Raw genomic sequence first — 14,111 nt, forward strand, 5'->3', positions numbered from 1 at the left:
TTCTGTGCAGCCATTCAAACCCGCCTGGACACCTTCCTGTGGAACCTCAGCTGGGTGTTCCTGCTCCATGGGGGGGATTGCACTGGATGAGCTTTCCAGGTCCCTTCAACCCCTGATACTCTGTCATCCTGTGACCGGAGGTCCGCCGCCGCCATCTTGTTTACTATCACCATAGCAACGACATCGGCCGGGCGGCAGCCGCCATCTTGTTTGGCGTCTCCACAGCAACGAGCGCGGCCGGGCCGGAGTCATGGCGGGCCCGGGGCGCCTGGAGGAGCTGGAGCTCAGCGCCGAGGAGGCCGAGCGGCTCCAACGCGCCTTCCGCGACGAAAAGTTCCGTGCGCTGTTCGCCGAGTACGCGGCGGAGCTGACCGACCCGGAGCAGCGGCGGCTGTACGAGGAAGAGGTGGCGGCGCTGGAGCGGGAACGCGGTGTGGAGGTTCGCTTCGTCCATCCCACACCGGGCTACGTGCTCCGCACCAGCCAGGCCGGCTCCCGCCGCTGCTACCTCAACATCTGCAGCAACCCGCACATCGGGGAGCCGCGGGCGCGCCCGGAGCCCGGCGGCCAGCGCTGGTCGCTGCCCTACAGCCTGGCGCCGGGCCGCGAAGAGCTGGGCCGCGGCGGCCACCGCCGCATGGTCTACGACGTGGTTTTCCACCCGGCCGCTCTCCGCCTGGCCGCCCGCAGCGCCCGGTTCCGCCGCCTGCTCAGCGACACGGCGCTGGAGGCCGTGGAGCGGCACTGCTCCGTGCAGCTGGACCGCGCCAACGCCGCCGTGCTCCGCCGCGCCAAGTACAAGGGCGTCCCGCAAGCGCCCGTCATCCGCACCCCGCTGCCCGGCGGCGCCCCCGCACCGCCCGCCGACCGGGATTCCCCACTGCCGCCCTTCCCGGCCCCTCCGCCTCCCGCCGCCCCCCCGCCCGCCGCCCGCGACTCCCCGCTGCCGCCCGCCGGCCCCACCACCCCGCGCTGGAGCATCCGCCACCGCTCGTACGTGGACCTGCAGGACTATCGCTGCTCCCGCGACTCGGCGCCCAGCCCGGTGCCGCGGGAGCTGGTGGTGACGGTGGAGCTGCCGCTGCTGCGCTCCGCGGCGCAGGCCGAGCTGGAGATCCGCGGCCGGGAGCTGCGGCTCGACTCGCAGCGTCCCGCCTACCGCCTGCGCCTCCGCCTCCCGTACGACGTGGACGAGAGCGGCGGGCGCGCCGCCTTCAACAAGGCCCAGCGGCAGCTGCAGGTCACGCTGCCTGTGCTGCAGCGGCCCGGCCCGCGGGAACACACGGGAACGGGCGGGGAGCGGCCGGAGGAGCCCGGTGCTGAGGATCCCGCCGAGCCCGGGGCCGAGCCCGGGGCGGAGGGTCCGGCCAAGCCCGGTGCCGAGGATCCCGCCGAGCCCGGGGCCGAGCCCGGTGCCGAGGATCCCGCCGAGCCCGGGGCCGAGCCCGGTGCCGAGGATCCCGCCGAGCCCGGTGCCGAGGATCCCGCCGAGCCCGGGGCCGAGCCCGGTGACGAGGATCCCGCCGAGCCCGGGGCGGAGGGTCCAGCCGAGCCCGGGACAGGGGAACCCGTCGATCCCGGTGCGGACGGTCCGGCCGACCTCGGGTCGGCTCCTCCCCCGGTTCCCGCCGAGCCGCCCCCGCCCCGCTCCGGCGCCGCTTCCCCCGCTCCGAGCGCCAGCCCCGAGCCGGCCATGCCCAGCGGGGCCGCCCCTCCGTCCCCCCCCGAGAGCCCGGCCACAGGGGGCAGCCCTGGCGAGGTGACTGTTGCCTGGGGCTCCAGCAGCCCCGGGGCCGCCATGTGCCCCCCGTTCCAGTGCCGGCAGGACGAGGCGTCGCTCACCCTGCTCCTCCATGTGCCCGGCATCCAGCCCCACAGCCTCAGTGGGGACGTGGGCACCAACCACTACAGCCTGCGCTTCTCCACTGACACCGGCACCTTCACCCTGTTCCTACAGTTCCCTCCCGCCAACAGGCTGCTGTCCCCCGAGACCTGCGTGAGCGTGTCTGCCCACAACGCGGTCATCACGCTGGCCAAGGCCGCCGGCAGCGCCGGGCCCTGGGAGAAGTTCTGCTTTGGCCTCGACGCCTCCGCTCTGCAGGTAAACGGCTTGGAAATGGCTCCCTGGCTTGTGCTGCTCGGATCCCTGCGCGAGTGGTGGCTCAGGGAGGTGTCAGGTTATCGGTCTGAGTTTGGAAGGAGTTGGTAGTGATGGAAACCACTTCCCGAAGGGGAAGGTGAATGACCTGATTGGCGCTGGTCTCACAGGAGCATCACAGAGCTGACGCCTTCACCGTAGAATCATTTCAGTTGGAAGAGACCCTTAGGGTCATCGAGTCCAACCATAACCCGTCTCTAGCACTAGACCATGTCCCTAAGAACCTCGTCTAAACGCCTTTTAAACCCCTTCAGGGATGGTGACTCCACCACTGCCCTGGGCAGCCTGTTCCAATCCTGACAATCCTTTCTGGGAAGAAATTGTTCCTGATATCCCATCTAAACCTTCCCTGGTGTAACTTGAGGCCATTTCACTTGCTGCTTCTGCTCCAACCTCCTTTCAGGCAGCTGCAGAGAGCCAGAAGGTCTCTTAACAGCCTTTAGGACCATGTAAATCGCTCGTTCGCACGAAGAAGAGAGATGTTTCAAACACACCAGAGTACACACGTGTGTGCAGTGTCAGGGTGGCGTGTTGCTGTGGCTGCATTTGAGGACAGAATTCCCGCGTAGAGCTGGAGGAACACGCGTTAGTTCAGCCAGCACACAGCAGCTGTGCACTGCTGCCCGTTGCCGTTTTGCCAGGCTAGTTCTTCCTCTTTGTGCCGGCCTGAACATGATTCTAGTTGAGAGGATTTATTATTTTATGGGCCTTTGGGCAGCGATGTTCCCTGCGTGGCACATCTGAGAGCTGCCGGTGTCCCCGCAAAGGGACTGTCACCGAGGCACCCCGATGTTCGTTTAAGGGACAACAGGGTCCAAAACAACTTTTATTAAACCGGTGAGAAACAGGGTTTTAGCACTTCAAAAGTGACTTAAATACAGGTTCGGATATCAGTTGAGGGAAATTATGAAGGGGCAGCAACTAATACAACAGGCGGTCCACAGAGTGCATGCACATGGCTTCACCAAAACAATGCCGGAGCCGTCCCTGAGTCCCGGAGGAGCCCACACTGCATGAACACGGTGTGGGGTTATTGTAAAGAGATACATGCACTTGTAGTGAGTACGGAACGTGTACGCTCGTGATTCCGCAAGGGTAAATTTATAATACACTCGCAATCCTGCAAGGGTTAATTTACTTACACGTGCAAATGTGCACGGAGCATTACACGTGCTTATGCGGAAGCACAGGAGGAAAACACACTCGCGATTGTGCGAGGAAATAATTTATACACGTGCTCGTGTTGAGCACGGAAAGTTACACGTGCAAATGTGCATGGAAAGTACACGTGCTTGTATTAAGCACGGAAAGTACGCGTGCAAATGTGCATGGAAAGTTACTCATGCTTGTATTAAACACGGAAAGTTACGCGTGCTTATGTGGAAGCACGGGAGGAAAATACACCCGCGATTATGTGAGGATTAATTGTACACGTGCTTGTATTAAGCACGGGAAGTTACACGTGCAATGTGCACGGAAAGGATAAATACACTGGCAATCCTGCCAGCAGTTTCACTCACAGCCGCGGCCCAAGGCAGCGGGGTCTCCATCCCGGGGGCTCTCGGCCGCACCGTCTCGCTCGTGCTCCCACAGACCCGGAGTCTCGACGAGAGTCCCGTTTTTAATGGCTGATCAGACCTGACTGTGGCCATTCCAGAAGCTTCTCTGCACCCCCACACCGGCTGTGGGTGCCCTGAAGCCTCCAAACATCCCCACACTGGTCACAGGTGCCCAGCGGCTCCTGGCACCTCGGCTCCCTTCTCCTAATGGCCCTGGCCAGGGGCTCTGGGGCCAAACCAAAGAAGCTGTCAGCCTCAAACAGAGAGAGAGGGAGATGTGCCTGCTCCTTCCATGATGAAGGAGGGAAGGGGAGAGAGGGGGGTTTGCATCCTGCCACAGGGACGCTCACCTTGTGGCGCTCTTGCTGTCAAGAAATACGCACATTTTGTGGAGAAATACATTTAAGCTCGGAGTTTCAAACAGCTTATCACGAGCAGGGATTAAGGCTGCACCATTTTTGCGTAACCTTCCAGCCCCGTGATTTTGAGTTTGTCTTTATTGTAGAATAAACCCCTTTGCAGAGTGGGTGACCATGGGAGCGCAAGCCCAGAAAACGGGCAGGCTCACAGTATTTCCGCGGCTTGGAGTGTCTTAATTACTCCATCCCCGCAATTAGAAAACACTGCATGACTCTGAAAGATATTTAAGCAATTAGTGTATGTGCAGCTGAGTCGTCACGGTTTGTTTCCCATTGAGCAGGCTGCTCACCTTTCCTGTGATAGTTTTGGGTAAGTACCAAAGATGATGAATGTATTGAGAACCGCCTACATTGAACGGTTTCCAGGGTATTTCCTTCGCTTTTTCTGGATCGTGAGCCTGCAAGTCTCTGCGAATGGGACCACAAAATATTTGGCATTATTGTTAATTGGTACCGGTACCGATGTGACATCAAGTAACCCATTGTGCAAACTACCGCCTGTTTTCTATATAGGTACAGAAGCATTTATCTGCTTTTCCTGATAGTCTGAATGGAATAGGAATCTCTTTCATCGTGCGCTGTGGTGTGTGTGTGCATTTGCTGCTTGTTTTATGGCTTGCAGGCCTAAATGCAGATTTTAACCATAGAATCATGGAATGTAGAATAGGAAACAACAGCTTTCTGTGGGAGGATATAGCTGAAAATTCCGTTTGGGAACAGGAAATTCTGCTGCAGTGTCTTTCAAACTGTGATGGATGGACATTTCCACACACTTTGATCTCTGTAATGACTGAAAGTGTTTGGGATGTGCCTTCATTATGATGCTTGAGGGAACACCTTTTGATTGAAAGTTGTTACGGGCCATCTAGAAGTGAGAGTTTGGTTAATAGTACTGTTTGGTGAGTTAAAAACAATCTTTGAATGTGCTGAATTTATTCCATATTGCAAAATCTTGTGGGTGGGGTTGGAGGCTGAGGAGTGCACTGGGCATTAGTCACAGGCCTCCCAGCCATTCATTCGCATGCTTTTCTGTTCGCTGCGTTCACTCAGGGTGAAGTGAGAAAAATCAGTATTGAATTAGAGCTGCTGTTGCATGCTGCCTTGTGTCCATTAACTGTTTGCTCGTGGTGCCTTCTCTTGATTTCTTCCACTTCCCTGCTGGTGTTTTCCCGCGTTGGGTCTCGTTCTGTACATCAGAGCCACGCTTCCAGTTCTGAGCAAGAAGCAAGAAGCTCCACCTGAAGTGTTTTGGGAACGCACCCACCCTGTTTAATCACTCTGGGGAGCTGCAATGGTCCCGTTACCGCACCGGCCTCTTGTCTGCTTGGAAATGGGTCTGAAACAGGTATTGGCAGAAGAATGAGTCGCGCTTGTCCTTAGGACAGCATCCTCGAAGCACAGTTTCAAGGGCTGGTTTTGCTTTTGTCGAGTCAGATGCATTTGAATCCCTGTGCTGAGAGATGATCTATTTAGAGCTCAGTTTCCCTTGATGCTGAGCAGCCTGAATTCCCACCCCAGCAAGCGCTTATTTTCAGCGAGTCTCTCCAGCGCCGCTTTAACTGTGTCATCGCAAGGATCCCTTTGTCTGAGAGCTCTCGGTGTTGCTTTGATTTTACCGCTTTCCCATACAACACCCAGCTCTTTGCCGACTCTCAGCCCTAACTTATCAGCGGCTGCAGCCATCGCTTGCTTTCTCTATGAGTAGTTTTGCTCCTTGGCTAAACCGTGACGTGCACAGATTTGTTACGCTGAGAGAAACCCTATAAAAATAAAGATCCTATAACTTCAGACTCTGTGGGCCGGGGTCACATATTTCAAGGATTTTAAAATTGCCTTTTGTGGCCACACAACGGTGACTTTTCTGCCTCGAAGGACCAGCTGTGAGCCGCTCCATTACTCAGTTCATCCACTAACGCCTGGGATGTTTCTCATTCCATTTGTTTAAATCCTGGAGCTCAGGCCCGGGAAACTCCTGCATCAAAGTGTTCCCCTTCGTTTGGAGACAACACAGCCTGGGGAGTCAATGATGAAAATAGAGCGTCTGAGAGCGAAATAATCATCAATAAAATCTGTAAGCCTGCCAGGCAAGGTTTCCAAGAACAGCTCGTCCCAGAGCGTCCTGGTTATGGCAGAGCTGGGAAACGGCTGAAATCACGGCTTTGTAAAGCGGCATCTTTTAGTGTTTGATCTCCTGGGGTTAAATGCTGGGTTCTTAACAGAAATAAACCCCGGGTTGCTGGTGGGTGTATCTGAACTGTGAGGCTTGGAGCCTCGTTGTGTGAAACGTTTGGGGGATAATGAATTCTGCCGGCCGTTTGGGGTCATGCGTGCTCGTTTTCATGTGATTTAGAGGAAAAATTGGTTGGAGTAATGATTCCCTTTGGTATAGATCCACACCCTTCCTGCCCTGCTCAGCGGACTGGATGACGTTCTTCGCTCTCCGGGGTTGTTGGGTTGCCCGTCCCTTTTGTATTATAACAAAACCCCACGTTCTGTCATGGAGAATATGAAGATTTAACAACATGAACCCTCCCAGAGAACAGCAGGGAGCAATGTTTGCTTTACTATGCATTGAGATGATGTCTTTATTAACATTTACATTATACTAAACAGTATGGTTTGAGCTCAGCCTGAGTCGCGCTGTTTGTGAGGATGGCTTAACACAGGGAGTTTTAGTTGTCTTTACAACAGAGGGGCTGGCGGACTTTGTAATTAATCCCCTCATTCATTATCTCATGGAATATTTGGCGTGTATGTGCTGTCCGGTCTGTCTTGAGAAGGCAGGGTTATAATTTTCAATTTCCAAGCTACTATAAGGAGTTAATATCATAGTTAGGGGTCACTGTGCCAGAAACGAGGACCTTTGTGCTTTATCCTACAGCAGTTTATTTTTGGTCCCATTAATTCTGCGCTCAGGACTCTTGGCGAGTTTTTGGGAGGTCAGAAGAGGACGGAAAAGGAGAACAGAACAAACTTATTGTCTGATTTATTTTTTTTTGGAGTAATCTCTTTCCCAAACTACTTTAAGAACCATAATTAGTTTGCTTCCGCTATACAACAAACTGATTTCTGAATAGCCTTTAACTGGTAGATGCGTTATGGGAATAACGTACTTAAAAAACCAGTTATGTCAGGAAACATGATGAAGCTCATGAAAGCTTCTCTTGAGCTGTTTAATCTTTGCAGGCATGAAAACCTTATAAAAGCCTTCACCCCCAGTACAGGCACAGTACAAATAACCCTGGATGGCAACTATGTGTAAAGTGATAGAGAACGAACTATTAATATTTGAGCATCAAGGGCATCGTGTGGACAGGAACCAAAGTCATTCCTGCTAACGTTTGTGTTCATTTGCTCTCAGTTCAGTCACAGGGAAAAACCAATGTGGATCAAACAGCAGATGACAGTATGTGTGGGGAAAAACAAATTTACGTCTAAGTTGCTAAGAGAGTATCATAAATACCAGAAAATAACCTGTTTGAACGGAAGGATTATTTCCCAGGGTCACTGCAATCATCTGCAGATGCTTGTCCTTTGCTGCTCTTCCAAACCAGAGCAAACAGGCTTTAAAATAAATTCCTGAACGGTGTTTTTGCCAAGGTCTGTGCTTTGATAACATCTGCAGCCACATAAACGCCTTGGTGTCTACTCACGGTGAATGCAAAGGCTGAGCTACAGCGGCTGGCTGGGCAGGCTAATGATAATCATTATATTGATAACGAACAGCGCCGCTTGTGCGGTGCCGTGATTTATGGCAGCCCACGGGGTAGCGCGGTGCTGAAATTTTAAACGCTTGCTCGAAATGTAAGCGTGGAGCTCTGGGAATGCGGCGTTGGCGTGAAACCCGGTCCAGTTGGTTTGGAGTAATTAGTCAAAACGATGGGAACATCATGGCGAGCGGTTACTTTGTATCCTCCTGTAAAATATCCTCCGGTCGCTTCAGACAAAGCGATCTAAGGGTGCGATGTGCAATGTTTAGAACGAACAGAAAGTTTTCCATTACCTGTTGGCTTTTCAAGCATCTCCTCTCCCCATTCACAGAATCCCAGAATGTGAGGCGTTGAAGGGCCCTGTAAAGCTCATCCAGTGCAATCCCCCCATGGAGCAGGAACACCCAGCTGAGGTTCCACAGGAAGGTGTCCAGGCGGGTTTGAATGGCTGCACAGAAGGAGACTCCACAACCTCCCTGGGCAGCCTGGGCCAGGCTCTGACACCCTCACCAGGAACAAGTTTCTTCTCATATTTAAGTGGAACCTCCTGTGTTCCAGTTTGAACCCATTGCCCCTTGTCCTGTCACTGGTTGTCACCCAGAAGAGCCTGGCTCCATCCTCCTGACACTGCCCCTTTCCATATTGATCCCCATGAATGAGTCCCCCCTCAGTCTCCTCTTGTCCAGCTCCAGAGCCCCAGCTCCCTCAGCCTTTCCTCACACGGGAGATGCTCCACTCCCTTCAGCATCTTGGTGGCTGCGCTGGACTCTCTCCAGCAGTTCCCTGTCCTTCTGGAACTGAGGGGCCACAACTGGACACAATATTCCAGGTGTGGTCTCCCCAGGGCAGAGCAGAGGGGCAGGAGAACCTCTCTGACCTACTGACCACCCCCTTCTAACCCACCCCAGGTACCATTGGCATCCTGGCCACAAGGGCCCAGTGCTGGCTCATGGTCACCCTGCTGTCCCCAGGACCCCCAGCTCCCTTTCCCCTACACTGCTCTCTAATAGGTCATTCCCCAACTTACACTGGAACCTGGGGTTGTTCCTGCCCAGATTCCAGACTCTACACTTGCCCTTGTTATCTTTCACTAAATTTCTCCCCGCCCAGCTCTCCAGCCTGTCCAGGTCTCTGATGGCAGCACAGCTTCCAGTGTCACCACTCCTCCCAGCTTGGTGTCACCAGCAAACTTGCTGACAGTCACTCTATTCCCTCGTCCAAATAATTGCTGAATATATTGAATAATACCGGCCCCAGCACTGCCCCCTGAGGCCCTGCACTGGATCCAGGCCTCAACTGGACTCTGCCCCATTGACCACAACTCTCTGGTTCTTCCCTTCAGCCAGTTCACACTCCACCTCACTACCCGGTCACCCAGACCGCACTCCCTCAGTTGAGCTGTGAGGATGTTGTGCGACACTGTGTCAAATGCTTTACTGAAGTCAAGATAGACCACGTCCACCGCTCTGCCATCATCCATCCACCTCGTTATGTCCGCATAAAAGGCGATGAGGTTGGTCAAGCACGACTTCCCCTTGGTGAAGTGATGTTGACTGCCCATAATGACCCTCTTATCCCTGATATGCCTTGAGATGGCACCAAGGAGAAGCAGTTCCATCATTTTCCCAGGGAAAATTCCTGTCCTGTGGTTTCTTTAGTGGTTCTGCTGCTTATGAACACGAGCAGGGTCAGGGACCAACTTTGTCAAGAGCAGAAATGCGCAGCAAGAGAATCCTTTTGCAAAAGGCTTATGCTCTATGTAGACAAAATAATTTCAGCAGAAAAAGAATTGTTTTTCTCGTTTCATATGGGAAAAAGGAGGCAAAGAGACTTGTTCATAGTCTCACTAGTCCGGGAGAGAGTGTTAGAGGAAGATTGCTGGGCCCTAAAACTCATAGTGGTTCTTTTCCCAAGTGGATTTTGGGGATCCTGGAGGAGGAAAAACAGCAACACACGCTGCCCTCTTTTTTTCGTCTGCTTTTTCTTCTTTTTCTCCAATCACTTTTCATATGATGATTTCCAATTATTTAAACGGTGGAGAAATAGGACGCTCTTTTATTTTTCCCATACGGATTTTCCTTGTTTCGTTTTTAGGAGGGCGGTTCCATTCCGTCCCTCGCCGAGCGGCATCTGCCGTGCATGAGGCCACAGCCCCAGGGGCCCAAAATGTGCAGAGTTGCCTTTTCGCTTCTCAATCCACCAAACGTCAGCGAGAACTGAATTTTGCTTCTATTGGGATGGCAAGAGGGTAGAACCGGACCGAGAAATTCAGGAGTATGACTTGAAGGTTTGCAACTTCTCCCTGCTATGTCCCACTAAACAGTTAATTGTTAATCAGGAAAGGTCATGAACATAATAGTGCTCTAGGTTAGAGCATTTTTATTGTGCCAGCGTCTGTCCTTTCCCACAGCCTACAGTGGATGATTGAGGAAGAATACGAGGGCAGGGCAAGCTCTGTAATTCTTATGAAACGGCCCCTCCAGGATATATTTTAGGACCTTTAATTACCTGCGACTGATTTAAATCTTTCAACCTGTAGCAACATGTTTCGCGGTGTTTGTGAACCGCTTACTAACGGCCTCGAAACACGTCCGGTCTTTAACCTGGACACCTCTCTGCTGCTTCCAGGGCGGGTTTACGCTTCTCTCAATGGATGTGACGTGGATATTGTCTTGTGAGCTTTGTAGCTTTTGCTTTACAAAGTCTGATCGTGAAGGCTGAGGGTTCAAAGATCCTGCGGTGACAGCGCAAGGAGACACTGAACTGTTGGTGCAAATCATTCCTCGGGGGGACTCAAAGTCTCTACATGAGTCACCTATCAAAAGAGAGAAAATCCATTTATCTATGTGTGATGCAGGTCTGTACTTTAAATTGAAGTCGGCTAAAATTGAGATATGAGTGGTGTGAAACTTCTGTTGCGAATCAGTGTCCCGGCTTTGCAGGGAGTTTGGTGCTCCCTGAAGTAAAGCACAAAAAGAACATAACCCTCTCTTTCTCTTCTCCAGGAAAGACTGTTTGTCAGTGAAGAAAACGTTGATGGATTCCTAGGCAGGGTTTCCTGTCCTTCCTCTTGCTCCCAATCAGCGCTGGAGAGTCAGCCGTTAATTGAAGTGCTCGGTGTTGCTGAGGACAGAATGCAGATGAGGTTGCAGGTGAGGATCTCCCTGGCACTTGTATGAACTGATTGATGTTCTCCAGCGAGATCGTATCAAATCCGACCAAAACGCCTTTGTTCCTGCTTTGTCTTGATACAGCAGGGAAAGCGGTGGAGTTGGGGGGTATTTGCACGTCTAAATGTCAGTTTTTAGAAACATAAGTTCACATTTGTCCCATTTAATGTGACCGTGGGATTGAAGCCTCCTGTATTTCGTTGGGAAGATGGAGAAGTGCGGTATGTTAAAGGTGCTGCTTCCTCCGTGCAGGAATACGGCATGGTACGGTATTAAAAGAGAAAAACAGACTAAATAACGACCTAGTGTCCCTCATTCAGCCCCAAGTGCCTTCAGGTCAGAGCTGATGACCACGTGCTGCAAAACCATGGCAGATGTCATCAGAACAGAACCAGAATAAAGAACTGAAACGTCTCTGACCTTCAAATACTCAAAAGTTTGGCTCCATGTATGGTTAAATCGCACCGTCTGTTGCACAAACACTTCTCCAGGTCCAGAGCGAGCTGACCTGGAGGGATTTGGGGATTTTGGGTGCTGGGAGCAGGCATTGGAAAGGGATCCCAGGCCGGCTGTGTCCGCGGGCTGGCACAGGGTACAGTGACCTCCCTTTGCAAAATCGGAGATGGACAGATGGAGAAAGCAAAACGTTAGTTTTGTAAAGGGGATTTCTCGGTAGACGCTGCATTAGAAATTCATTTAAAAGTGTTCTTAAAGATAGATAACACACCAGGACAATGAGGTTACTTCTGTGGCCCTACACTGAGACTGTACATACAGTAAATGTGTAGAGGGCTCCTTGGAAAGCAAGTTGAGGCAAAACAGCGACTTCTGCAACTGTGTTGGAGTTCACCCTAAAGATGCCAGCTCCAGCATTGCTTAACTCGTGTAGCTGGTGTGGATTGTACATAAAAATGTAAAATGTTGTTGTTGGAGAGCAAACGTGGATGTTCTGGTACCTGAGAAAGGGAGGCTGAGGTGTCTTAACTCGCACGTTCATGTGGGAGGATCTCCCAGTGCTGAGGGGGATGTACTGGTGTTTCTTTTGGTTCTGGCTGGAGGGAGCGGTGGTTTTGGGGTCAGAGGGGCTGGGGGTGTGAGGGCGACTCAGCCTTTGGATCCATGAATCCAGCCGAGATGCCCCCCCGATGCTGACCATCCATGCCAGGGACGCACGAGTTACCGGCTGGTTTTTGCTAAAACGAATGGTAAATTGGGAAATTGCTCTTTAGACAGCACCGGGTCTCACCGTTCATCCCGAGTCAAACCACAAGTCCTGCATTCACTCCCTTAGGCCGAGTGAAGAATGCAGCTCGCTCCCCAGCCACCCGTTTCGCACACGGCAGGGCGGTGATTTCCGTAACTGCGAGGTTCAAACGCATTCATTGCAAGGAGAGCTCAGATCCCTGGGCCGGTTTTGTTCCAGCAAACAGCCTGGGTGCGGTGACTCCGCTGTTAATCACGGCCGAGCTCGGCGCCGTTTCCTACGGCACAGGAAACCTCGGGAGCCAGGGGGGGTCAGGAAAACCTCAGCACGGCGCTGACTCGGCTTTCGGGGGTGGCTGTGGGAGGAACAGGCACCCTGTCCTGCCTTTCCAGCAGTTAGCGCGTCCAGCCCGTTCCAGCTGTAAAACAAAGCGTTTCTTTTCTCGACAGCCGCAGGAAGCAGCGTGCTCTGGACAGGGTGGAAAACAAGAAGAACTCAGCAGCTCAGGAGGGGATCTCGCTGGAGAGACAAACGGTGACAACCCGCAAGCAAACGCAGAAACAAACTGTCCGGCGGCTGATGCAGACAAAGGAGAGCGCGCTGCAGAAACCAGCAGAACTTCCACATCTCCCACACCAGCTGAAACAATAGGAAAAGTGGGTTGTAGTTCACAGCATTGTTCGCAGCCTGAACCTTCTGACACCAGTTCAGCGCTTCCTGGAGAACGTGGGAGAAAGGAACCGGGTTTAGAAGGTGCTGCTGCAGAATCAGAACAGGCAGGAGGGGACGGGGATGGGGACGGGGATGGGGACGGGGATGGGGACAGGGGGGTCCTGCGGGAGCTGAACCCACAGGACGGGAGCGTGAGGATCCTCGGGGACCACACCACGCGCTGCCCGCTCGCCTTCCAGAACCCTCTGCTCTATGAATTAGACTAGCTTGAGTTCTTTTAGGCTTTCCTTCTGTTGTTTGATACTCACTGCAACTTCAGGGCTAAGAGTAGAACACGGGTTCCCACCGAAATTTTTGTTTACAGAGTCCTTACGTTGTTAATAATTTTTGAAGTTAATAGCTCAGAGTTTTCTAATTCTATGTATAGGCTGAAATAGTTTTACTTACAAAGAAGATGCAGTTAAAGGTGAATCTGAGCACCTGGAGGAAAATGCATCGTTATCGTTTACATGAATTTCTTAGTCTCTTGCTACATGCCAGGGAGTTTTTGTATTTCTCCGTCTCCTAATGGCTCCCTGGGGAATTGCTGTTTAGTCCACCTAGAAATGAGCAGCATTCATCATTTTTCAAACCCTTCATTTCGTGATAACTGCAGGATCAGACTCGCACTGATTTTTAGCAATCAAACGAAATTTCTAATTACATGGGGAAGTTGTGATTAGTCTCCCAGAAATAATCAGCATTTACACCGTGTGTTCCGTCCTAGCACATCCCCCCAGAACACGGCACCCAAACATACCCCAGTCTGGCAACCGAACAAATTCAATTGCACCATGGAAACATCCTCTCTTGTTACACAACTGCTGTAAGTAGTCAGAATTTGTAAAACGGACTCGCTTGATCCAGATTAAATGTACTTGTAAAAACCAGTTTCCCCCATGAACTCGGATGTGCTCTTTGCTGGGTCATCTCTAAAGTGCGATAACCAAAGGAACACACCTAATAATAAACAGCTTTCGGTTCCCTTTCTGCTTTTGAACTGACTTCTGTTTGCTTTTGAGTTGAAGAAGAGGAATGAGCTTTAGAACAGAGTTAAACGTGGCTGCTCTGGGGTTCCTCTTATGTTACTACGCTAAACACGGGGTGCGCAGCGTAAGCCGTAATTTTGGAAGTTCAGCTGCCAAAAGCATCTGCCCAACCCAGGAGGAGCACCAGGGGT

At 52.4% G+C, this 14,111-nt stretch overlaps 1 protein-coding gene across 1 annotated transcript; it reads left to right on the forward strand.

Moving 5' to 3' along the window:
- Positions 1–210: 210 nt before the first annotated feature.
- Positions 211–13,917, forward strand: DNAAF2 (dynein axonemal assembly factor 2). Its single transcript, XM_065839001.2, has 3 exons — positions 211–2,101; positions 10,852–10,998; positions 12,670–13,917. Exons 1-3 carry the CDS (start codon positions 251–253, stop codon positions 13,156–13,158), a joined length of 2,487 nt encoding a protein of 828 aa, XP_065695073.1. The 5' UTR covers positions 211–250; the 3' UTR covers positions 13,159–13,917.
- Positions 13,918–14,111: the final 194 nt, after the last annotated feature.

The sequence above is a fragment of the Patagioenas fasciata genome, chromosome 5 (assembly GCF_037038585.1).
Source record: "Patagioenas fasciata isolate bPatFas1 chromosome 5, bPatFas1.hap1, whole genome shotgun sequence".
Lineage (NCBI taxonomy): Eukaryota > Metazoa > Chordata > Aves > Columbiformes > Columbidae > Patagioenas > Patagioenas fasciata.

Bases quoted from the DNA above. Each gene is read 5' to 3' on its own strand.
- DNAAF2 (XM_065839001.2), top strand. From the start codon at position 251: ATGGCGGGCCCGGGGCGCCTGGAGGAGCTGGAGCTCAGCGCCGAGGAG. The intron at 2,102-10,851 runs GTAAACGGCTTG...TCTCTTCTCCAG, and splicing joins TCGACGCCTCCGCTCTGCAG to GAAAGACTGTTTGTCAGTGA. The intron at 10,999-12,669 runs GTGAGGATCTCC...TTTTCTCGACAG, and splicing joins GAATGCAGATGAGGTTGCAG to CCGCAGGAAGCAGCGTGCTC.